Source organism: Alligator sinensis, unplaced genomic scaffold (genome assembly GCF_000455745.1).
Source record: "Alligator sinensis unplaced genomic scaffold, ASM45574v1 scaffold59_1, whole genome shotgun sequence".
NCBI classification, from domain to species: Eukaryota; Metazoa; Chordata; order Crocodylia; family Alligatoridae; genus Alligator; species Alligator sinensis.
The window spans coordinates 2,158,241-2,183,912 of record NW_005841878.1 but is presented as its reverse complement, the minus strand read 5'-3'; the positions used below and the strand labels follow the sequence as shown (position 1 = coordinate 2,183,912).

The following is a 25,672-nucleotide window of genomic DNA, read 5'->3' as shown; positions in this document are numbered from 1 at the left end:
GGGAAAGAGCAGCATCATGAAATAATTCTTGTAAAAATGATAGTAAGGATATAGGATGATATGCAGACTTTGGACACGGTTTACATATAATTTTTTGCAATCACCAAAAAGGGAAATCTTCATTGTGGATCATTTGTACTTGACAGATTACTGTACCATTTTGTTTTCCAGTCATCTACCTAAGGCAAGAAAAGTGTCATATAAAAAATGGATATAAATTCCTTGTTTTATATTAAATGTAAGGTAGTACAAATTTAACAGATTAAACTGTCTTCACCTTTGAAAAGGCAAGTTCAATTTCTGGTTAGGTTAGAAAGAAATGCATCCTATTTCTGCAAACAGGCTCCTAATTTTTATGATTTTTGATAGGTGATCATTGCTAAATAATTTTTTCAGGGATGATGAAGAAGAAAGGATCATATTGTACTGTTTTTACATCATCAACTCTTTCACCAACCTTGGCCAAGGGTCATCAAATTCATGCTTTAATTAGTTGTGGACAGGGGTGGTGCTAGCCTCTTCCTGGTGGGGGGCAGGGGGCTAAGGTGGGCTACACAGAAAACTGTGGGGGCTGCACTGCAGGCAGGAGTGGGGCGGGCAGCAGTGGACTGGAGGGGAGGGGCAGTGCTGGGAGGGGTGGCTACGGGGAAGCTAAGACAAAAGCTAGACCAAATTTTGGCGTGCTTATAGATCCCCCCCCCCAAGCCCCCCCCCCAGTGCTGCCCCTGGTTGTGGATGGCAAGATTTTATTTCCATTCTATTCTGAAGTGACTATAATTTGAACTAAAACATCAGATCCTCAATTGCAACACAGCTCTGGCAGTCCCTCAGTTAAGTACTGCTGCACTCAAGAAAACCCCCCCAAACAAAACAAAGGAAAAACATCCACTCCTATAAATAAATGTGAAGAAATTTTTACTGTGGAAGTTCACCCAAATCTTTATGCTGGGAAGAAACCATACATGCTAGAAACTGTCTAGGACTCCCAACTACTTACTACTGCAAAAATGTTTGCAGGGATACTTTTGCTCTAACTTTTGTCCTAAGGGAGGCATTTATGACAGAGGAATATTGGAAATCATTTGCAGAAATGCAGAGCTCTAAGACAAGTGTATGTTAATTACCTTAAGTACTGTATCATTTATCCCCAATTCATATCTGCTTAATAAAGCTTCCATCCGACCAAAATTGGGCTTGTCCCATGGATTCTTCAAAGTTGATAACTTTGCCAGTATTTGAAGGAAAACAGTAGCACATTTTTTTCAAGGATGGTTCAACACCAGGATGCCCTTTCAGCCCTTCTCTCCTTATGCCCCTTTCCCCTCACTCGTAAGTTCACTGTATAGTTATAGCAAGACAGATGCAAGAACTCCAGATATTAAAAAACAGGTAAGAAGAACCAAATCAAAGTTCTTATAATATTTCTCTTCTTGTAGCAACTTTCAAATAAGTATTGTAAATGTTTTTATAATAAACACTTATAAAGCCAGAACCACTGCAACAACCTGGCTTGTTAAACAGAAGCTATTTTTTACACTGTTTTATATCACTAGTGACTACTGATACATCGAGCATATGGTACTTTTTATCCTCCTAAGGGCAAAGTGGGGGATTTAGATTAGCAGCATTGCAATAATTCAACCTGCCTTCACCTATTCATACCTCCTCCAAAAATGTATATATAGCACAGTAGCTGCCAAACAGACTATTTTGGCAAAGTATCTATCAGCTGGGATGCCATGGTTTCTTATCTCAACCTATGGCTTCCCAGATTATAGGAGAATCATCTGGGAACATGATTCTCTAAGGGAGTTTTCTTGAAGAGCAGAGAGAGAACTCAAGTTCAGCATGAGCCAACTTGCTGCAACTTCTGTAACACTGCCGCTCCATGTTTTGTTGCCCACCACACCTCAAAAGCAGCAAGTGATCTTGGGGATGGTGGGGAAGCGGGAGGATTAAGACTCCCTCCTTCAACTAAGATCAAGCATATGGGGTCAGTGAAAGAGCATTATAAAGAGGCAAAAGAGGCAGAGTGCTGACAGACCTTTGCCACCATTTGGAGGTGTACTCCATTTTAGACAACTCCCACAGAGACCATTAGGTGGGAGCCAGACCCACTAACTAGGGCAGAGAAAAACTGCAGGTGTCAGAGATTCCTCAGTCTGGTGAGTTACCTCTGATCCATTTTGGTGCTAGACAGAGAAGGAGAAAGCAGGTCTTATGCAGCAGGTTACCCCAGGTGGAGTAGGGGAGACTGGGGCCAGTGCTGGGCTGGCCCCAACAGCCTTACCTGGGGTCCTGGGGGCTTCCAGGGGCTGCAGCAGCAGCAATCCTGCTGCTCAGAGTCTGACTGGCAGCCAGAGCGTGGCTCCAGCTAGCCCAGCTCCGGTTTTGAGTGCTGCCCCCTCATGCACTGCTCCACTTTTTTTGTGTGCACAGATTTTTTGATCCCTGGATATCCAGGGGTCCACCCCCCACCACTACCCTGCATTGCTCCCCTGCAGTGTGGAGAACAGCTTCAACTGTTGGCAATGTTCATTTGGACACAGCTGTAGAGGGTTTTCCTTATGCTGGGATTGTTGATAATGTTTCCTTTTGACAAAAAAAGAGAAAGGTGGGCAACAAACACAAGTTGTTTTCTGTAACAAAGGCAAGGTGAGCAGTTAATCCACTGCAGATAGTCTGCAAAACAGAGCAGAGCAACTGCAGATAGCTGGTGGGTAATCCAAGATAGATCAACAGTCAGTCATTCTCAATGATCTCTCTCAATTCAGAATTTATATCAGACTGGTCTGCAAGACAGACTTAGTGCTGAACAAAATTATTCAAATATGACGACATAATGCAAACAGCACAAGCTGAGCTTGGCCAGAAAGAGTGCCTGGCTCATTATGAGCACTTGTACTGGAAAACAACAGATATCCTGGCAAAAAAACATGATATCTTCTCCCCCTCCATTCTTGTCTCATAGACAGTGACCTCTCAATTAGCTGCATCTGGTGATTTTAAATCTGCATCCATGTTTCTAGAAATTATTAGACAGATGTGTAGGTAAAGGCTGGTCACATGATAGGCTCCATGGCTTTCTTTTAGCAATTTGAGGCTATCACCCTTTTGAGTTGTACCAAATGTAGCTGATTCAGCATTTATCTAAGCAACAGAGATAATAAGTTTATGATCATTTTGCTGAAGAAATCTAGCTTGGTTAAGTATCAGACTTTTGATTACACAATCAAATTGATCCTTGCACAAAGCCAAAAAGACTCCCTGTGCATGGGGTAATTCTTAGTCCACTTTCACAATTTTTATATGTTGAGATATGCTTCTTTCTAGAGGGTTCAATTTTTTATATATCATTTTGACAAAATAAGGCCTAAGGAACGTTCAAATTCCTATATAACTTTGAATTATTTGATATCTGTTCAGAGGAGTGAAAATATCTTCTGGAGTGTACTGTCTGCATGGTTCTCTGTTTATTGGCCATTGTGCATTGGGTGTTTGTGAGGCTTTGGGAAGCATGGGATACGAAGAGGCTCAGGGTAGGGTAAAACAAGAATATATCATGTCATCACGTCCTTATAAGAAAGAATTTGGAACTATGGTAGCTATTTTTGCAACACTTCAATAGTATATCTGCATGAAACATTGCCTAGATCTCCAGTAGTGTTCAGATTCGACAGACTCAGTGGCTTGGGCTTTAGAGGTAAATGTTTGCAATTTATACAATATCCTATTTCCTATCTTATCCAATAAGAGCTGCAGTTTGTTGCATGCAGATTTCTCAAAACACATTATCAAGAGGACATTACTTGTGTTCCAGGAAAAAGTAATTTAACAAATCCCCAAGGATAGTATCTCTATTACATAAAATGGATGCACTTAAGTGTTCCTGAAAAAGACAGGCAAGCTCAAATAGCACCACTTCAAACTGCAAAGTAATAACCATCTGCCTACTTAATATTTTCAGCAAACTAGCTTTTCTTTCTGCAAAAATTAGATCCCATTTAATCAAACCTGAACAGGGAACTGTTTTTAGATTTTGTAGAAAATGATCGCAGATAGAAAACTTGTTGGGGGGAGGGGGCAGGGGGGCTGGTTGTTGTTTGGTTTTTGACACAATTATAAATAGAACAATAAGGGACCAAAAAAGTTGTTAAGATGGGCTATTTACCTGACAAACAAGTATGTAAAGGGTAGTCTATCAAACTGTTTCTCTCTCCCTCCCCCTTCACCCCAAATAGCTATTGACATACCGTGCTCATATAGCCAAAATGAACTTTTAGTGCTCACCAGATATATTTAAAATCATCATCACTGGTCTAATAAATTGCTTATGGATGTTTCACTTCACACCCAGATCTTATTTAATAAACCCAAGTAAAACAGAGATTTTGTTAACAAATATAACACACTGGTGTCACTAAACCTGCTGACAAGACTATCATTCTATATGACACGCAAGAGAATAAAATCTTCAACTGCACTGATATACTTGACTACAGATACAGTCCTGCAGATAAGGAGTTCAGGCCACAGGAAAGTGCATATTAGTTTATTGCAAATATGCCCAGTATAAGCCAAGCTACAAGCATATAAAAGGAGCAAGAAAAGAGGAAAGGTTTATTTTGTTTCTGTCAAAGAAAATACTCAAGAGCAGAAAAGTAGCACAAAGGAAATACCTTAAGATCTCGCCTTTCCAGGTGTAAAAGCTCAGAGCCTCGGATGTCATGGCTGATGAAGATTTCTTTGTACTCTCCCAAACTGAGCAGATCCAGCCAAGCAGCAACTTCATCTGTGCCCCATTTTTGAACTACCAAAGTTAAGAGCAAAACCCCCTTAATTTCTACATGCTCAAATGCATTACAAGCAAAGGTTAGGCCAAAGAGAGTGGAAGACAGAGTAGAACTGCCGTGCCAGCAAAAGGAAAGGTTAAAGGTGGTGTTTCCACAAAAACAGAGGGTTTCCATTTTACATGCAGGTTACAACTTAGCAATAAATGTGAGAAGGTATCTATGCAAAGTTGGGGATCTTTGCTTTGCAGCCGTGCTTTCAGCTTTACTCCAGTTTCCTCAATAAAGCTATCAAAATTAATATACTTCAACAGATGCACTTTTAACCATGTGAGGATCAGCAATACTAGGTCTAAGTTTGTTCTGCTGTTACTAACAGCAATTTATCAGGTGTAGGCAGGAAAAAACCCTTCCCATTCTAACTAGAATATAAAAATCAGCATATAAAATGTATATCTCAATAATAACTACTGCACCATGCAAATCTAATCTTAGAAATGTCTCTAGTTAATACATAATTAACACAACAAACATTATGTTAGCCAAAACAGTTACACAGGTCATTAATAAGCTCTCTGTAAAACATTGTTCTCTAAGGTTAGTTGCCCACATTAATTTTAATAGACCACATTTATAGGAGGGAAATTAGGCTATATTATTATTATTTCTTTAACACTGTGTATTCTTCTAATTCTGCTAATTAGCTTCAGACTGAGGTATTCTAATGTGACACGATTTAAGTTTTAAAACATCGATGAGCTGAGAAGTTAAATTCAAATTTGCAAGCTTCATCTTGCTATACTATCCAAACACGTTGCTGGATCAGAGATATGGATCCAGTCAGTTTTAGAACTACCATTCAGCCACTTATCTTTCAGGGCATAATGCTAAGGCTGTATGTTCATAGATGCAATGAGGAGAGAGGAGCTTGTTCAACTTCTACTGTCTAAGAGAACAGGACCGGCTATCACAGAGTTATGCTTGAGGTGCATAATTAGCTGATGTGAAAACAAAGCTAGAATATTAAGGGATAACTGAATTAATTAAATAGGGTAATAAAAGCTACTGTGTAGCCAGTGAAACTAAGTCAGGGCTTGGTGAGGAAACAGAACTTGTATGGGTCTTTGTGTTGCTAAGGGTTTGCTAAATATACAGACAAATGCATAGGGACTCTAAACCAAAAAAGCAGACAGAAATAACAATAGCTAGTTTTGGGGTTGTTTTTTTTAAATTATTATTATTCATGTAACAGTTCAGGTTGGGGGAAGGAGCGGGGGGAATCCTGATTCAGACCTGAAAAATGTATTGAGTGAACAGGTGAACTCCTATTCACCTGCATTCACCTAGACGGGGCCAGGTATAATGCATTATTTCAGCTTTTTATGAAAGATGCTTGTCCCCAGAAGTTATTTGTCTTTCAATGTCAAAACACATACCAGGCTGAGAGCTGGTCTTATGCTTTTGGACCTTTTCCTTTTTAAACTTTGGCACTATGCGAAATACTGTACTTCTGTTGTTTCTTTTAGCATAATCCAGAGGGGGATCCTGAATAAAAGAAAAGAAATAACTACCTTTAAGTAAAAAAACAACAAAAGTTCAATTACATATTTGAAAAGGTAAATTACATTTATAATTACTCTCAAAATCTGGTCCAAAATCTAATTTAGTACAGAATTGTGTCCGGCTCCATCAAAACATATGGGATACCTGAAGGCTTCTTCTATTAAATAACTGCTGACACTTTAATTTCTTACATAAGAAAAAAGGAAAACTGGAAAAAATATTAATCTGACCCACCTCATCGTCATTTGATTGGAAAACATAATAAAGCCATGGAATCTCAGGGAGTTTTCTTAACTCAATCTCTACACTGTGCAAAGCATCAGATAGCAGTTCTTCATGGTAGGATTCCAATTGCTGTTTTTGAAGCAGCCAGGGGAAAAAAAAATACAATTTATTAGCTTTGTTAATGCAAGAAATGTTAACTACTTTATAAACTATACACTGCTGCCTAATACCAAACATAAAGTAACAGGGAATTTCATACCAAACTTAACTTCCATGGCAAACATATCTAATTGTCCTAGGCCTTTGTACACGCAACAAAATTGGCCTTTTAAGCAGTTTACAATTGGCCCTTAAAGCAGTTTAAATGACCTTTTGCACCACTTTAATGGCGCTGCTGTTTGCACACTCGGTGGTGTATTCCGCTTTAAATGACTTAGTAACATAGCAAGATCAAACCCCTTGCGAGGTGTTTTAGTCTGCTGCCTAACAAAGTGCAATGGTGGATGGGGCACTAGAAGCCGACATGCTCGGGGAAGCTCGGGCTTGGCGGGCTTCCAGCACCCCAAACACCGTCCCCACCACCTTCTCCCGCCACCAGCACACCCAGCCGCCCTCCTGCTCCACCCCAGGGGCAAACCAGCTGTTCCTGGGCAGTCCCAGGACGCGAGGTGGAAGGGATGGTGCAGGGGTGCTGGAGCTTACCTTTCTCCCCCGTGGCAGGAGGGCAGGGGTGGGGGGGTGGCTGGTGGACAGAGCAGTCCCTGAGGTGTGGGGGACCCGGGTGTTTCCCTCTGCAGCGGCAGCACCCACCAACTGGCACCTGGCCCAGGTGGTCCCGCAGCGTGCCACTGCCATGGAGAGAAGTACCGGGCCTTGTGCAGCTCAGGGGCTGTGAGACCTGGCGGCAGGTGGTGCAGGCAGGCTCGACTGAAGGGGGCGGGGGGAGTGGCGAGAAGCCTGATCTTTTTTTTCCTTCTGGAGCTTGCCTGCCTGCCTGAGCTGCGCTCAGCCCTGCAGTGCCCCCCAGGACCGCCTGGGCCAGGTGCCAGCGGACAGGTGCCACCTGGGGGGCACCACCACCATGGAGGGAAGCACCAGGGTTCCCTGCAGCTCAGGGTCTGCTTGGCCCGCTGGCAGCTTGCCTCCCCCACCATAGGAGAGACAGATAAGCTTTATGGATCAGGCCCCTAACCTTTGTGTATACGCGACAGGGGTTCAGTTTAGTTTAGTTCTCCCTAAATTGAAATGGTGGGTTTCAATTTCAAAAACTCACCATTTCAATTTAGGGAGAACTAAACCGAACTAAATCCCCGTCGCATGAACAAGCACCTAGGAGACTATGTTTGAATAGATCTCAAATGACAGCAGCCTGTCTGACAGCTGAGCCTTATCGTGTGGACACAGCTATCAAATACTAGCATCATTTACCATACTCAACCACTTACAAAGGAACAGTTATCTCGTAACAAGAACACACAACATTAGAGATGTACAAAGAAACTTATAAACTAACTTAGATTTCTCCACATTGATAGATACAAGAGCAAAGAAACTAGATTTATTGTAATAAATTTCCTTAATCTTGTGGCCTTGTACATCTACCTATCCAGAAGCTACAGGTGGGAAGGAAATGAACAAATAGTGCCAAGTGTAGGAACAACAATAAAGTTTGTGCTTTTAAATGTTTGTGTCATAGATTCATAGCTGTATGCACTTAGCTTTACACTATGATGTTAAGTAAAGAGTGAGGGAAGGATTTAATAAACGAGAGTGATCTGGAAAAACCTCAGAGCAAAACGCAGAGTCCAACAAAATTGTAATAGCTTACAATGCGAGTAAACCCAAGTTCCTATTGTGAAAATTTCTTTATGTGATATGCAGCTCTTAACTGGTCAGGAAGGAGCAGTGGATTTGTTAGTATAAGTAGGATTCTCTCTTGCAGGCTCTTCCTAGATTTTATGCAACTTTCTCACTGTTTAAGAGACCAAAAAGGACTAGAAGGTAGAAACCCCCTAATTCAAATTCAAGCTCTGATAGTGAATCACAGTCACTCTGCAATAAACAAAATGAGAAGAGTCATATTCATTTGAGTTAGCAATAATATACTAACAGCAGCATGGAAGTGTCTATGTGTACCGTTTGCTTTTTGCTAGGCAGCAGCTTTATTCTGCTTGGCAGAGTGGGACTAAATCTGCTGATATATTTCTCCCAAAATGACCTGGTTACTTTTTGCCAAAATATGTTCCCTAGCTCCACTAGTGAATTACCTCTGTCAATTAAACCAACTCCGTAGACTGATGGAGAGGAATCATAATTTGAACCATCCTATAGCTCAAAAGCCACAGAACCAACAGACAGGTGCCAATTATAAGGGTCACCAGTGAACAGTGTGGACAGTGAAGGCATCAATTTATGTCTGTCACAGGCTTGTCAGAGAAAGTGAAAGAATTGGAGGGGTGAAAAAAAAAAGTAAAGATGAAAATTAAGAAGGAAAGATCCACTTAAGGATTTGCTTCTTTGTGAGCGGACACACAAACCCGAGGATGGTACAGGATGGCAATGACAAGCAGCTTGAACACCACCAAGTTTCATCCATTTGTATGTCCATGGGTAGGACATAGTTTCAGCATTGGTTAAAGTACCAGACTACAAGTTTTATTTCAGATTCATGAATAAAATTCTAAGATTAATGTTTAATGAGAGTTATGGACATCTTTAATGTCAATATGCAGCATAATACACAAAATACATTGGTATCTAGTAATGACCCTGTTATTAAATACTGGTTTGCATAAATAGTCAAATAGGCCTTAACAAGACACTTATATATATATAAAAAAGAAATACCTCAAAAGAAAAAACGTGCACAAGAGTGGAAGTAAACTAAAACAACTCTTCGGCACATAAGCACTTCAGTAAAATGATTGCCCTTATTGACTGAGAAATGTAGAATTTCATTGAGTCTGATTTCATATTTAATTCATGTCATAGCATCCCCTGATAAGCGATACCACTTAGTATTGCATTTCAATCATCTACTTAAAACTGTTCTGCCAAATCCTGTTCCTGAACAATGTTAAATCAAAATAATATATTTATTCTTATATCTTTTTGTTAATTTGGTGAGTTTTCATATTCTTATGTTTCTTTCCCCTATCTTCATTAAATTAATCTCGGGAGCATTGTCATCTTCTAGAGTTAAATAAATTTGGAAATGTGCCTAACCTCTTAATAGTTCTAGAAGCCAGGAACAAATGCAGAAGGGGTACAGTGGCATGGTCCCACCCCACCACGGAAGCAGCAGCTGGGGACTTTTTTAAGTCCCTGAAACAAGCAAGAATTCCACCCCACCTTCTCCTCCATGCTCAGCAGTATGTCTCTTCCCTTCCAATTCCTCCATCTCTCCTACTGCAATCCCTGGCTAACTGAGGATAAGGGGAGCTCCAGAGTTGCTTCTGCCCCACTCCAGCTGGGCTGCATGGGGAGCACTTGTGCTCTGCAGGGAGTTGGGCTGTGGCTCAGCCAGGGACAGTGGCAGCAGCTTCCTCCCAATCCCTTTGGGTATTTTCTGCATCCAGGAGAGGGCTCAGGGAAAGGGAACCCCACAGCCACCACTGTCCCTAGATGAGCCCAGCTCCCCATGTAGCTGTTCCCCAAAGCCCCAGATGAAGCAAGACAGGAACACCTCTGGAGTTTCCCCTGCCCCTGGGTCAAGTGGGGTCAGCAGCAGCAGTGGACAGGGAAATGGGAAGGAAGCTTAAGTGCTGTTGAACATAGAGGGGATGTGGAGAGCTGGGAGGTCAGCAGGGGAGAGGGAGATTGTTAACTGACTCAGAATCTTAAAAAAAATATCCAACTGCTGCTCCTACAGTGTGGTCTGCCTGCCCTGGTGGTAGAGACAGAATGGGGAGGCTGGGAGCAAGGGTGGAGGCATCCCTGCGCCACTCACTGCTCTTGCATCCGCCTTTGCAAAATCCTGCATCTGCCTATGTTAGAAGCCAACTGCTGATCAGCCTTTAGACAGCAATGACTTTCAGTCACCAAACAAAGTGCATTTGAACTGTTTATTTAGAACAGTATTTTCTGAAAAAGTCTTTATCTTGATTCCCTTCAGACTCCAGTTCTCCTAAAGAAAGCATCCCATTTAGGATGCTTACAGATGTTAAAAAACCCCCACAAAACCCAAACACACAAATGATGCTTTGCCAAAAGGAGCAGCACGTTACTTAGACCCAGGATGTATAGATCGGGCACTTCAGAGTGGCTTTTTGGTGCTTTTATCTAATAGCTGATTCAATTAGCTATTAGATAAAAGAGCCAACCGCCCCGCCACCCCCACCCCGCCCCCAACTAAAGCTCCCAATCTATCCAGACACTGGGCAAGCTGGATCCAACTAATACAATGCCTCTTCTGGGCATGCACTGCGCTCAGCACAGGAGTGCAATGAGTTTAAAGTGCCATTTTTTTTTAACATTTGTAAGCAGTCTTAGTAACTACTATACAGTTTGGATAATATATTTTCTCCTGCATCCAAAAACTCAAAGCATCAATCAGATGCAACTATTCCTATAAAGTGCCTTTTTAATGTCAATTGAGAGAAAAGAGGAACTCAATCTCTTTCTTTGTCTTATCAAAGCTAACAATTTTCTAATTGCGTTTCCAAAGGCCAATGCAGTATATTACATAACTTCACTATTTTTAGATCCATGATAAATGGTAAAAGAAGGAGGTCCCATAAGTTTTATTACTAAAGCTATACTGGATATTTACTAGACAATGCTTGGAAAAAGCAACTTCTTCATCCCATGCTACTGGTGAATGGAATAAGAGATGAAGCACAGGATTTTACACAAGATATTAATGAGTAAAAAAATTAAGTATTTATTTTATCTCCTTACCAAAGGAACCCTTCCTACTAGTAAAGATTCCGTTTCATTATGTAGTGCCTTCACATTGACAGCTATTTCAGTGGCAGTGTTTCTGGTAAGACTCTGGGAAATAGAAGCACAATAGTCAACTGAATGGCTGTATAGTAAACTTATAAGTACTCATGCTCAGTTTATGGTCTCAGACTTAACCAGATTCTCCAAAGCATGCCAAGTCAATTTCTCACTTCTGCATTGAGAACTAGACATCTAGATGACTCACTTTGAAGTTTTGGGAGTTTCACGCGTTTGCCTGAAGGCAAATAGGTCTGATCACTTTTTGTTTCAGCATTCAGAATAGACAGCAGAAAATGTACTGTATTTGTTGCTTAGTTTTCACTCTACAGACTTACTGAGTTCTTACACATGCCTAAGGATCTCACAGTCATCCAACTGTAAAAACAACGTATGGTCACCATGGCTGGCTCAGGACAACAGAGAAATTCAAGGTCTTTTCTAATGAAAACTGTTAATTAGGATGATTCACATGACACATGAACTGGTCAGCTACAATTAAACACACACTGATTAGTTGGCCCAGTTATCAGGATGATGAGCAGGGATCCTGGTTTTCTCCAATTTAAAAAAATCCCAAATTTTCAGTTACAAAAAAGTTAAACTCCAAATCCACATTTTTCCATGATTAAAATGAAACACCACTACATATATCAGTGGTCTCCAACCTTTTTGGGTAGGACATCACTTTTTGAATTAAAAAGCAACCCAAGATCTACCCTGCACCCCCGCCCCACCCTGCAAGTCAATCTGTGGGGAGGGAAGGGGGGGCGGGGCTGATCAAGGCAGAGGGAGAAAAAAATATTTGGGGGCACATCACCCCCAAAGGAAGTACGTTTGTGGGGGAAGGCAAAGGGCTGTGGGGGAGGTGGCTGAAAGCTCCCAGCAGTGAGGGAGGGAGTTGGGCACAAGCAGGAGCAGGGGCTGCAGGGAATGGGCCTGGCCAGGCTGGATGGTGGGATAAGCAGAGGCCTGGAGGGTCCCCAGGCCTCCGCTTGCCTCCCACTACCCCCAGCCCCTGCACAGCTGAAGAGCCTGGCACCACCCTGGCCCCAGCCAGCTCGCCCCATGTGCAGATCCAGGGGCACGTGCCCCCCATGCCCTTCCAGGCTGCGTGCTCACCCCTCCCTTCATCTCCGGTATGAGCCGCTTGCAGGGCTGGCCCCTGCTCCACTCGTCCCACTCACCTCTGCACGCAGCCCTCCCCACCACTGCTGCTGCCGCCAGAAGCCCGCAGCCGAGCTGCCTTGTGGCCCTACTGCTGTCTCACATGTGCAGGGGGCTAAGGCCCCCCACTTCTATCACCAATGCCCCCATACCCCCTGCCACCGGGTGAGTGGGACCCTGGTGAGGGTCAGAGACTATGCAGCTTGTCCAGGCACGCAGGGGGGCTCCTGCCACTGCAAACACCATGGCAGATGCTCAGGGGCTCATGTCCCCCCAATCTGTACACAGGGCTCGGGGTACAAAGCCCAGCATGCAGCGGCAGCTGCCTCTGCCCCACACAGATCGGGAGGGCACATGACCCCCAGGCCTCCACCAGGGTACGTGCTGCACGGACTCCCCCCTGTGCGCCTAGACCTGCTGCCCAGGCTCTGACCCTCCCCGGGTCCAGCCAGGGCCCTCATTCACCCCTGCCCCACTCCCTCCCTCACCACAGGACAGCAGGGTGTGGAAGGGGAATCGCCCCACTCACCAGGCCCAGCCCCGGTGGCAGGGGGCACGGCTCAGTCTAGCCATGTGCATCCCGCTGCCATTCCACTGCTCCCAGACTGTGCCCTGCCGCTCCCAATTGCAGAGCCTCTGACAGTCAATCTCAGACTACAATCAACTGTCAGAGGCTCCACAATCAACTAGTCCAGGGGCAGGAAACGTTTTTTGGCCAGAGTGCCAAAAGAACAACAACGTCTACCTTAAAAGGTGCCAGAGTGCTGACATGCCAGAGTCCGGAGCAGCTGTTTGCAGCCTCCCGGCTGCACCCAGCCCACGGAGCCTGGTCTGCTTGCAGCAGGGCTTGCAGTCTCCCAGGCACATGCTGGGAGCAGCCTGGGCTCTGTGGGTGGCAGCAGCAGCTTAGAGCTTGGGCTGGTGGTAGTGTGCCGAGCAAAATGGCCTCGCGTGCCATGCTCGGCATGCGTGCTGGGGGTTGCTGACCCCTGGACTAGTCAATTGGGATCCACTGGTTGGTGACCACTTATATCTATATATAGATATATATCTATACATACACGCATATATATCTATTAGTAGCATTTAAATCATGGAAAAATGTGGATTTGGGGTTTTTTTTGTTTTTTTAACTGAAAATTGCGGATTTTTTTAAAACAGAGAAAACCAGGTTCCCTGATGTGTGCTTTGGTAGACTATATTAGTAAATAAGCAAACTCTTGCTCTTGAAACTACCCCCCGCACAAACTAAAATTATGATGCGAGACGCAGGGACCCTGCTTCACCTCCTTCCAAAATTCCCCCAGCAGTGCCACATCTCAATATTCACACCGTTGGAGCAGGTGTGTCCATATGAATCGGCCCAGATGCTTCTACTTGTTATTCTCTCTCTTCCAGCACTGTTATAATTTTTCTCTCCCCCAAGTTCCATGTCTTCCTTTGCCCTGTTTAACCCCACTTAACAATTTCAATGTCTCCATTACGTTTTACCCTCCAGATTAGGTTGTTTCCGCAAGAGTCTGTCCACCAGTACCTTCTTCCTCCCCACTGGAAAGGATGGGGTTACATGTTCTAGGGAAGGGGAAGATGAAGAATGTTTTCTGCCACTTCCACTGTGTTCCAGAATGCAGGGGTGTGCTCTTTGTCCTCTTTCCTATGAATGCAACTAGCAGGAAGGAAGCTGCACTCTCTCTCTCTCTGCATGTATGTTTGAAAGATCAGGGGGGCCTTGGATATCAACAACCTCATTAGCCACTGGAATATACTGTTCAGAATACAGAACTGCTTAAGGTCTCCAGAAATATTCCTTCATACAGAGGGTGCATTTTAAAACAAATTTCAATTGTTTCTTTACCTCAGGAAACCTTGGATTGGCTTTATTTAATGCATGGGAACATGCATTGACAGCATGAGCAAGCTCTTGTTCCAGCAGGCTGTGCGTTTTTGCTGCTTCACAGATCCTATAAAAATAGTAAAAACAGGAAAAAAGTGCTTTGTCAGTTTCTTTTAAGAACCAGTTAAAAACTGAGCTATGTTAGGTGACACTGGCAGATGGGAAAAATCATTTAATAGAGTTTTAACATTAACTGTATTAGAGTCCTAAATATATTACCATAGAGCTAAAGGTTAAATAAAATATCACTTTTTAGTTGTGTCACCTAAATGGCATTCATAATACAAAAGATCTGTTCTGATACAGGAGGTTCAGGAACATTTATTAAATTAACTGAAATATCTTCCTGCCACCAGTGATTGAGATAGCCATTCAGATCACAGATTCATAGAAAGTTAGGTTTTAAAGGGACCTCTAGCCTATGGACAGACATTACACACAAATCAGTTTAAGTGATCAGAAACTGGTTTAAATCTATAACAGAACAGGTGTTCAGTGCACATAAACCAGTTTGAAAATGGCTGAAACCAATGTGAGATAAGTCTGATACTACATTTAACCAGGTTTAACTGATTTGGGTCAAACCGGTTTATATAATGTCTGTCCCAGACCCCTTGCTGATTTAAATTAAATCAGACTCCCCCAGCATGCTCTCTGGGCTGGGTGGGGCTCTCTGCTCCACAGCAGGGCTGGTCTCTCCCCTCTGCTCCCTGGCTGCAGCTCTGGCAGAGACTTGCAGGCACAGCAAGTCTACCTGGTTTCCTCCTGCTTTCCCCCACCCCTCCCCATTCCCTGCTAAGTAGGGATCCCCCATCCCCTCTGTCCCGAGCTCCGAGGGCATCTGCTCCAACCCCCTTCTCAAAACAGGACCATCCCCAACTACATCATCCCTGCCAAATCATCCCCAGCTAGATAATCCTAGACAACTAGATCATCCCAGATCATTCATATAGAAAATACTGTCATTATTGAGAACATTATTATACTGGGTTCTTATGAGAAGTGTTATAGGCTGCAAGTGAAACTAAACAGGAAGAGAACAAATCTCTAAGATGCAGCACTTTGACCACTTGTGACTATTAAAGATTCAATGGAATTTTCATTTTAAATACATTTTTTACAACAATAAAGGTGTTAGGCATGGTCCTAGCTAACCTGCAGTTTGGACAATTAAAATATAATTCCTGCTTTATGCTATCTAAACTTGCTCTGCAGTTAAGCTCAATATGCTGCTCTTAAGCTCCTGAGTAAATACTTGTGCTATTAAAGAAATGTTCTAGCAGTGACTCGATTGCCATGTCATGGCCGACATGATTTCTGTATTACAGTTTCTGGGACAGGGAGAACCACAGTTGATTCCAGTGTAAACTGATACTTTCCCTATTTAACTGGTATTTTGGTTGTAGACGTGTTGGTCTAAGGACATAGGCAGGCATGGTTCTTTGAGTGGATGTGATATCTTTTATTCCAACTGATCAGTTGGAAAAAAGTTCTTAGCAAGCTTTTGGGCTCAGTCACCCTTCTTCAGGCATTGGGAGCCTGAGGAACAGTGGCTGCGCCTGAAAGCTTGCTAAGAACTTGTTTAAACTACTCAGCTGGTCTAATAAAAGATATCACATCCACTCGAAGAACCTTCCTATTTAACAGCTGTCTCTAAATAACTGTATTCAAGGTAAAAAATTCCATATTATTGTCTGTCCAAAGGTGAGCATTTTAAAAAATTTATACAAAACTGGCTCTTTCATTTTTCCCCAACTTGAAGCAGAATTTCAGTTTGAGACCAGACTGATAGGACCCCTCTTCCCTGCTCCCCCCTCCCCCACACAGTTCTTATACGTTGGGACTGAAGTGCTGCACTCACACAACGCAGACAGATAGGGCTAAAACACAGTTATAAGTGAGGCAGAAAAAGCAGTTCCCATTTGAAGACACTGACTAAGAAATTACGAAGGTTAAGCGCATGAGTTGGCACACACTATTTGTTTAAAAGTTAAGACTGCTAAAAGCCTAAACAGTTTAGTCTTTGGAAACACCTTAGAATTAAAGTGTCCTTAAACTGCTTTAGACCACTTGACTCAAGCCTAGAAGGGAACTTAGGGGAGCAGACAGGACACTGGATCTAAGAGGCAGAAGGGCGAGGAACCTATTTTCAATGTGTGCCTACGTGCAAGTCTGCTGCTCTATAAAATACAAAGAAAATGCTTTATAAAAAAGGTAACGAGCACTGAGAACTCCTATATAATCACTAAATATTTCTAACAAGTTATTTAGTGCTTCTCCATTCTTCTTCTACTTTTAAATGAAAAACATCATTAAAAGTAGCTTTTGTGGTTCATGGCTACATTCCCGCCTAGTCTTCTAGCATTCCTATTTTCTTCATACCTGAGACATTTCTGACCATCTTTCATTCCTCACACCACTTTTTAACTTCCTTTTTTTTTTTTTTTTTTTTTTACCTGAGGAAGGATGTGTGCTTTTCTGAAAGCTTGAAAAGAACAATTTTTTTTTGCAACTGTTTAGTTGACCTGATAAAAAATATCATCTCTACGCAAAGAATTTGCCTATTTTTACTGCAGAATTTGAACCACTTCTCTAAGCAACACTCCAATGCCTAACGCAGGGAGACAAGTGTGGAGCCAGTATTTTCACATCTTCTGCAAAGGAAGAGAAAAAAGAAGGAGCACAGAGGTAACAGTGAAGCTGCAGGAACACTGACTGGCATGTGCCTCTGGTGCATTTCGTTAGGAACAAGGTGTAGCCACAGAGACCATCCGTAAGAGATGGAGAAATTACAGATCTGAATGTTCTCTCCATTGTACTGGATACTAGTTCTTCTTTACCAATGACAGTGCAGAAGGGGTGGTGACAATGCTGGAACAGTGAAAGGAGTCAGGAAAATAAGTAAAAATGAGGCTACATAGATAGCACTTCAGAAGCTGGATAGGAGAGGAGAGGAAAGGGAATCCTTTGATCTCCTAACCCTCCACTAATATCCAGAGAAAAAATCCTCACCTAAATACACACTGCATCTGTCACTTCAGCCACAAAATGTTCTCTTCAGCATCACTGCTTAGAGTGCACTTGCAACAAAGATTAAGGGCTTTATACCCACTGCTTTCTGTTATTTGAAGCAGCCAATAAACTGACTGTATAAATGAGCAACTGGCATTAGTTTCTGTATGTAGGAAGCAAATGCTATTTTTAACAAAAACAATAAATGTCTGCGGCTTTGAAAAGTGCACTACCTCAATTTTAAAGAGGGCTTCCCCCCCGGTCAAGGGGACTATAATGCCAAAATTAAGAGAGATTTGGGGTAGTTTTTTAATGTTTTCATGTAAAAAATACACAATTCTCTGAAAAAGTGGGGAGTGTCTATAAAAACGGAGCTCTCCTTTTGTTTAAAAAAACCCAAAAACATGCATTTTAGGGAGAAAATAGTTTCTGAAATGTAATAGCAATATGGAATTAATTTTGTAAATCCTGTTTGCCATCGCCTGCTCAGGACATAGAAAACATTGAGTCTAAATTCCAGTGGGAAATGATCACTCTACTAAATTAACGAGAGCCCTATGCATTCCTTGTGTGCCTGATACTTCGGTATCATGTGCCTGAGCTAAGCCATGTCACAGCAAGATTAATGCCAAATGAGTCAACTGACATAGATTCTTCTGACATACAGAGGAATTGGTTTTGAAAAGGCTCTCATTTGAAAAGGCAAAAGAATTTGATGCGACTATTTGAACTCCCTCACAAAAAGAAACAAAAAGGAATGAGGTTGTGTTTAATTATAAATTAGGTATGGAAACATGCTTGATCTAAAATTTAAAATTTCAAAGTACTTTTTCAGTATTTGGCTGAATACAATAGTTTCATATGAATAATGTTTTCAAAAACATCTCTAATGTCAAATGCAGCACAGATTTCTCTACTTCATAGGAAAAACATTCTGACTTGTAATTGCTTTGAAACTTTGAGATGATTTGGAACTGATAAAGGAGCAGCAAAGTCTTGCTGAAATGACAGAGCATTAGAACGACTAAAACATCTTAAATAAAAAGCTTCAGCAAGGTTAACCACACAGAGGAAAATATAGGGAAAAAGCCAGTCAAAAGAAAATTTCAATGGAATGAGAGAGCTTAAAGAGTCCAGAGGCCAGAAGGATTTCAGAGATAAGAGTGGAACAAATTTTCACATATGAAAAAAAATTAGTAAGAAAGGTTTACCAAGTAGTGTAAGTGGCTTGAATATTACTGATGCAAATATTCAACTGTTTGCTAGTTTAAGGTTTTAAGAAAGTATTTATATTTGAAAATGAAAATGGTTCAAAAAAGCAGAAAAAGAACTGTCTGTTTTTAACATTAAAGTTCAGTGGCTCGAGGCATAGGCCAACATTGTGTTGTGCGGGCAGTGACAAGGAACAGAGAAAAGAAAAGACTTTGGTATGTGGGACAGTGATGGAGTGGAAAATATTGCATATGCCTAGGGAAAAAAAATACTAAGCATTAAAACACTTGATTTCTAGTCTTATGGAACCACAGCATAACAGACAATATAAACCATTACATTTTATGCATAGAAATGTTATGGTTGACCCAGGATCAAACGTTTTGCTTCCCAAGGCTCCGACAGGGATAAGCTAAGAGCAATTTCCACAGTTAAGGAGAGAAGGAGAAAACTTTGTTTAAGTGGAAAGGAAAAATCTTTTCTAAGGATAGTTGATTTGTTTTAAATGGCAACTGTATGAAGGCATTAGAACAAGTCCTGGGAAGAATGGCTGAGTAGGCAAGTGAGGAAGGTTGCAATTTACAGTAAATTTATGGAGCAGTTTATTCCACATATGTTACCTTCTTATATCATGGATCACGGTTTCTTTTTCTACACGTCTAATCTATCCACTTTACAAGTCTTTTAGAAAAAATTAATATGCAAACGCAAGATTCTGATGACCTCCAAATCAAGAACAACAGTATCTTTTTTATTTGTTGTTAATAGGACAGCCTGAGAATCAGTTCTACGCATCAGAACTATGGAGCCAAGTATAACATGAGTAGAAGAATTTCTGTTACTTGGACGTGCAACTTTTCCATGATGTGCTTTCTCTCTCAGCTACTAATTTCTCCCCTCATTTTCACTGTGCTTACAGCAAAACTAAACTATTTTAGAACTGTATAATGCAGGGGTGGGCAATTATTTTGGCTGGAGAGCCTCTTAATGAGTTTTGATGAGCTGTCAAGGGCAGCCCCACCTGTGGCCAACCTGGCTTTGTCATGTGGGGCTCCCCATGTCTCACATGTAGCTCTTGGGAGCCAGTCAGAGCCACGCACTGAGGTGATGGTGCCAGTTGCCCAGCCCCACTTTCTACCAATGTGTGCAACTCCCTGGACTCCACCAGGAAGCAGGAAATGGAACTGGCCTGGCCTCATCGTGCAAGGCTCCCCACTTCCAGTGAAGATCCAGGAGCTGCACCTGGTGGCAGGGAATGGGGAAGGCCACTGGCTGCAGTGTGTGGGGCTTCCCCCCAGTGGCGCATGAGTCCCAGGACTGGCACATGAGCCAAGGGGAGCTCTGCGTTATAAAACTGGGCCGACCCGAGCTCTGCCCTCCTGCCCAGCTGCCACTTACCCCCGACCTGCTGCTGCTTCCCTACATGCCGCCTGGAGTGCTGCAACAGGGACGTAAGGAGGTGCTGATGGAAGCTGGGGGAGTTGAGCAGTTCCCCAGGGGGCTGCAACAGCAGCAGCCGCCCTGCCTGGAAGCTGTGCGCTAGCTGGGGCTGAGGCCCTCTTGCACACAAGGATAGGAGCACAGTGCACTGCCCCAGTGGGAGTGGGCACGGCTTGGCCCCGAGCGGAAGGCAGCAGGGACAGCCACAAGTTGGGCCAGAAATGATTCACTGGTGGCCACCCACCCATGGGCTGGATAAAAATCGCCTGGTGGGCCAGATCTGGACCACAGGCTGTATTTTGCATGCCCGTTATAAAGTACATCTGTATTATATTATTTTTCCACAGACTAAGTATTCTAAACAGGAACATCCCTATTAATCTTTACATTAATAGGGATACATTAATCTATACATTAAATGCAAGTACCTGCAAATAGCTTTAATATACAACTCCAATAGTTATGGTCCAATCTAGGCCAAACAAAGAAAACAGATTATGAATTTCACTATATTATTAAAAGAGAACTTATATAGCTAAACCTGACGTGAAATTCAGAAAAATAAGATAGTTGGCATACTTTGTTACATTATATAATAGTTACAAATTTTATGTCCAAAGTATTTTTCATTAGAAATGTTAATTGTTGTCTAAGTGCAGGAAACAGGGCATTGTTATCATAGAGGTGATCTGATATATGGATCAGCACTGATAAAAGGAAAATTAACATTATTGGCAATTGGCCACTGTAGCCAATAATGTCACAGATAAATACTGTGTGCATGCACGCAGCCAGGAATGTAGCCCGGGAGCTTGGTGAGCAGTGTCCAGCCAATAAGTCTGTGGGGGGGGGAGGGGCACGAGGGAGGGAAGGGGAGTGGCGGGGCAGGCAGATTGAGACCCAACAGTGAGGGAGAGTGGGGTAGGAACAGGCCCTCCCTAGCCAGGGTTGTGATGACCCTGGGGCCGGAACCATGGGCAACTCGTCTGGGGTGGTGAAGAGAGTGGGGGGCAGCTCCCTGCTACACGCAACCCCAGGGGAGGCATGGGGGGCATGCACACCCCCTCCCAGATCTGTGCACAGGGCAAGGGCAGGCTGCCCACTGTGGGTTTGGGGCCAGGGCCTACGCCAGCCTCTTCCCATCAAGGGGGCTAGGCTGGGGGTGCTCTTGGGGTGAGCAATGGTGATCCTGAGAGGGATAGCTACGGGGTATTTTGGGGTGGCTATAACCCACCCCGTAGCCACCCCTTCCAGCACCACCGCCACCACCCACCCCAAACACAGCCTCAACCCAGCCCCTGCCAGGAGGTGGCTGGCACAGTCATGGCCCCAAGCCTGCAGTGGGCAGCTTACCTTCGCCCTTTGTACATGCCCCGCATGTTTTCCCCAGGGGTGCTGGAAATTTTTATCGGTGCATCCCTAGTTACCAAAATCTTTTATAGGTAAATCTTTGTTCTCAGATGAAAAAAAAAAAAAAAAAAAAAAAACTTTCCCTCTGTCAAAGAAAAAAAAAAAAAAAAACTTTCCCTCTGTCAAAACAAAGTTTTCTGCAGGAAGGAAAAAAAAAATCTAACCAACACACAGTAAAAATGACTTTTCATTCCATCCAGGAAGAGCACACACCAACTGCTGAAACTTCCTTAGCCTGATGAAGGGTTTTTGAACCCGAAAGCTTGCTTAATAACTATTCTCCAACTATTTGGGTTGGTCTAATAAAAGATATCAGATTCACCCAAGGAACCTTGTCAATATAACTTAGATCTTTCACAACCCAAAACATGGACAATGAAGTGTCACATCTTTAGCCAAATTAGTTGAGCTCATCTTATATGGAACATGCTAACTTCTATAAATAACTGCACTTCGATAGAATAGCTATTAAACCATTAAACCCATATATTTTACTGTACCTGGTAATAAGTTCTTCTGCAGCTTGTGAACACAGCTGGATCTGACCAACTTCTTCTTCTGTAGCCAAGTCAATGGCCTGTTGAGGGTACAGCTGAGACCGCAGGACAGGCTTGCAGGAATCACACTTCTGCTTATCTTCCCAAGACTTCAGAGTGCTTTCAAAAGCCTGATTAAAATGGAATTAAACATTCAACTGATAAGACTTACATTTCTTTTATTTAAATTTACTGACTTACCCATCATTCTACATAAAAATTATAAGCATGATACAATACAAAAATAGCATTTAAAATTAGGCTTTAAAACCAATTTTTTTTAAAAATGTGTCTTTATGGATAACCTTTTCCCCTGTCCTCAGTTAAATGGGCTGCTTAAAATGCATTCAATATGCATTTCACTGGGGATATAGAACTTTGCCAGGATAAGACAATCTGAATGCAAGTCATGCAGGAAAACAAGGAGAAAAAAAATCTACCAAATTTACTAGACAAATTACTGTAGCTATTAGTCAGGGAAGATCCTGTCTTGAGTGTACTAGAGCAGATGACCTCATGTGGTCCCTTTAACCCTACACTTTTGTGCGATTATATGATGCAGAGAAAGGACTGTGTTCAGCATCCATTCATATGAACAAACAGAGGGGAACTCAGGAGGAATGTGAGAGGTTTTATGCTTTTAATTCTAGATGACTAAAACAGCACATACTCCTACAGTGACTGACTTTTTAAAAATGGATTCTAGCATTGTTTGATAAGGTATAGAATGTTGTAGGATGAAATCTGCAATGGCAATCATTAATGAAAGAGAGACATTTTACATTTTATTACATATATAATAGCTCCTAAAACTTCCAGTACTTTGAATGATAAAGTACAAAGTTAGTGGCTGAAAGAGAAGCCACGTTATAGTGACTAATACTCCTTACAGTTACACAACTACATATACAACTATAGATAAGGTTGGATAAATACAATCTTTTCTCATAGACATTTGACCATTTTAACTTATCAAAAAAAAAGAAAGAAAGAAATACAGTATATGCTTACTGGTGACAAAGCTCTGAGCGACTTGTGTAAAAGAACATATTCGTACCAAACTAATTATTTTATAAGCTGTTTTTGCCAGGTATAATGTTATGAGAACGTCACTAACAAAGGATTTTATACAAAAGATAATAAAATGCATTCTCTGACATACTCTGTCTCGTGTTAGCATCTGAGCTCTGTTTTTATGTACAATTTTAATAACCCCAGGGGGCTGAATCCAAGCCTCTCCATCTACTTGCACTGGGACCCCTTCATCTCCAAGGATGGTGATCTTTACTGACCGACACTGAAAAAGAATAAGTATGTTATTTTACTGCATAATATATCACTGAAAACCTGCAATCCACCTGTCGTATATAGACTAGTAGGAGCTGTGGCTTCTATCCCATTTATCTCAAGGATGAAGCACTGTTCTACTACATTCATTTATGACTAATTATTAGTAAAAAATTAAAAACAGCATTAATATTATATAATGTATAATATAGCAGTTGGCCAGACTACTAGTTTTCGCCACAGCAGTTCAGACTACTCATTATCTTACTTGTTTTTCAAATAAGAAACATACCTGCAGAACTGGCCATAGGTAAAATGGTGTCCTGGGCGAACCTGTATTTTGGCCCTCCCCATCAGCAGCACTGCTGCAGGCACAGCCAGGCAGGCAGTGGTGTGGGGTGCACCCTGCCAGCAATGAGGTGAAGTGACATGGTGCTGCTGCCCACAATCCCTGGTGGGGTTGTGTGGGCCACCACTTCCCCTGCCTGCGGTGTGGGTAGAGCTCCACTATGAGAGTAGCCTGCTCACACGTGTGTGTTGTGTACATGTGTGCGCGTGTGGTGTCCCCTGACCACAGTGCCCTGGGCAGTCAGCCACATCACCCACACCTAAGGCTGGTTCTGCATACCTGAGCTATTCTGTGGTGTTGCAATTTGATGACTCTTGACACTGCCATCTGCATGCTGCCAAACACTGCAACAACTTCTAAAATTTTGTCATCAAATGATGGTGCTCCAAATATCTGGGAACAAAAGAAAAATAAGACTATACAGAGCAATATTCATATATATATATATATATATATACACACACACACACACACACGAGCAAGTTTAAAAGAGCAGGGATCATATCTTCTTTCATCTCTAGCTCAGCTCTGGGCTCACAAAAACTTATTACAAATAAAATTCTAGATTCAGATGTATACAAATTACAGGCTTACTTAAGTGTCACAGAAGTGAGACACTATGAATGTAGCGAAGTCTCATCTTAAAGGTGATGATACTAAATATAATATTTGGAGTGTGTCAGAAAACCTTTTGGTACAGAGTGTAAAGCCAACCAGAAATGGGAAGCTCCTCTTCCTACACAGCTCACAGGTTGGTTGACAAGAGGAATTTGTTGAGAATATGAAGGTGGGAGGCAATTCTGGTGACAGCAAGCATTAAATGAGAGTTCAGGATCTTAAAGAAAAGGAAGGAAGGAGAACAGCAAAACAATGACATTGGACTTCAGAAAAGAAGACTTTAGGGAGATGTCAGGCAGGATCCCCAACCCTAACAGAGAGCAAAAGGAGTCCAGGAGAGCTGGCTGTATGTTATTAGGGCTAAGTCCAGACATTTGAGGAGGTTAAATCAGGTTCAAAATGGCCACTTGATTTAAACTTAGTTCATCCTGGTGCCAACCTTGCACTTACAGACCAGCAATCAGTCTAAACTTGCAACTATACAGAAATTCCATGTACACAACCAGTCTAAAAATTTCAGAACCCAGTTTAAGATAAACCTGGATTTATGTAGCATCAAATTTATTTGATTTCGGTTAAACCAGTGCATAGAACTTCTGTATGCATCCCTGCTCTTTTCAACCCCCTCCCCACATTGCATTGTTCTATACCCCCCCGCCGCACGCACGCACGCACGCGCACACACACACACACACACACACACACACACACACAAGAGATTACTGCACTTTATTAAAGGGAGATTACTGCACCTCAACCAAAAAAGCCACTCTGCATGCAGCTGCTTTTATCAGCATTTGCCACTGCTGAAGCTGAGCAATTAAGTCCTGGTAGGGAGAGGAGCAGGAAGGATGGGGGTGTAGGTTTGCTGGGGGGGACCCCACCAACCCCACCTGTGGGTCATGCCAGCCCCACCACCCGCAGGGGTTGACTTACCTGATATTGAGCAGCCATTTTGAGTTGATTTAACTTCCCCTTAATGTCCCTGAATGTCTTTACTTAGCCTGCTCTTGAACCTCTAGGCTATCCTGATGAGAAGAATGGAGCCTTGCTGTGACAGGGGGCCAATCAGGACCAGGTCTTAACATTGACCCATTCCTCTGTCTAGGGCAATCTGCCCTGCCTCACTTGCCATGATTTGCTGGTTAATAAACTTAATGTAAATATGGAGGAGGCTGCCCATTTAATGTCCTCAGTGCCTGGGGTGATATACATGGCTCCGACATTC

The 25,672-nt window shown here is 42.5% G+C and overlaps 1 protein-coding gene across 12 annotated transcripts in view; it reads right to left on the bottom strand.

The window, feature by feature from the left end:
• The window catches only part of DGKH (diacylglycerol kinase eta), a 110,182-nt gene that overhangs the window by 5,800 nt on the left and 78,710 nt on the right, over positions 1-25,672 (bottom strand). For 6 of the 12 annotated variants that reach the window (XM_025196158.1, XM_025196162.1, XM_025196163.1 and 3 more), the window contains 8 exons: positions 24,106-24,219; positions 23,353-23,487; positions 22,155-22,321; positions 14,542-14,647; positions 11,478-11,570; positions 6,588-6,707; positions 6,227-6,335; positions 4,680-4,810 (listed from right to left, as the gene is read on the bottom strand). In XM_025196158.1, coding sequence (XP_025051943.1) covers positions 4,680-4,810; positions 6,227-6,335; positions 6,588-6,707; positions 11,478-11,570; positions 14,542-14,647; positions 22,155-22,321; positions 23,353-23,487; positions 24,106-24,219 — 975 coding nt within the window. The remainder of the gene's footprint in view (positions 1-4,679; positions 4,811-6,226; positions 6,336-6,587; positions 6,708-11,477; positions 11,571-14,541; positions 14,648-22,154; positions 22,322-23,352; positions 23,488-24,105; positions 24,220-25,672) is intronic. The other 6 variants (XM_025196165.1, XM_025196169.1, XM_025196166.1 and 3 more) reach the window with 5 other exon arrangements.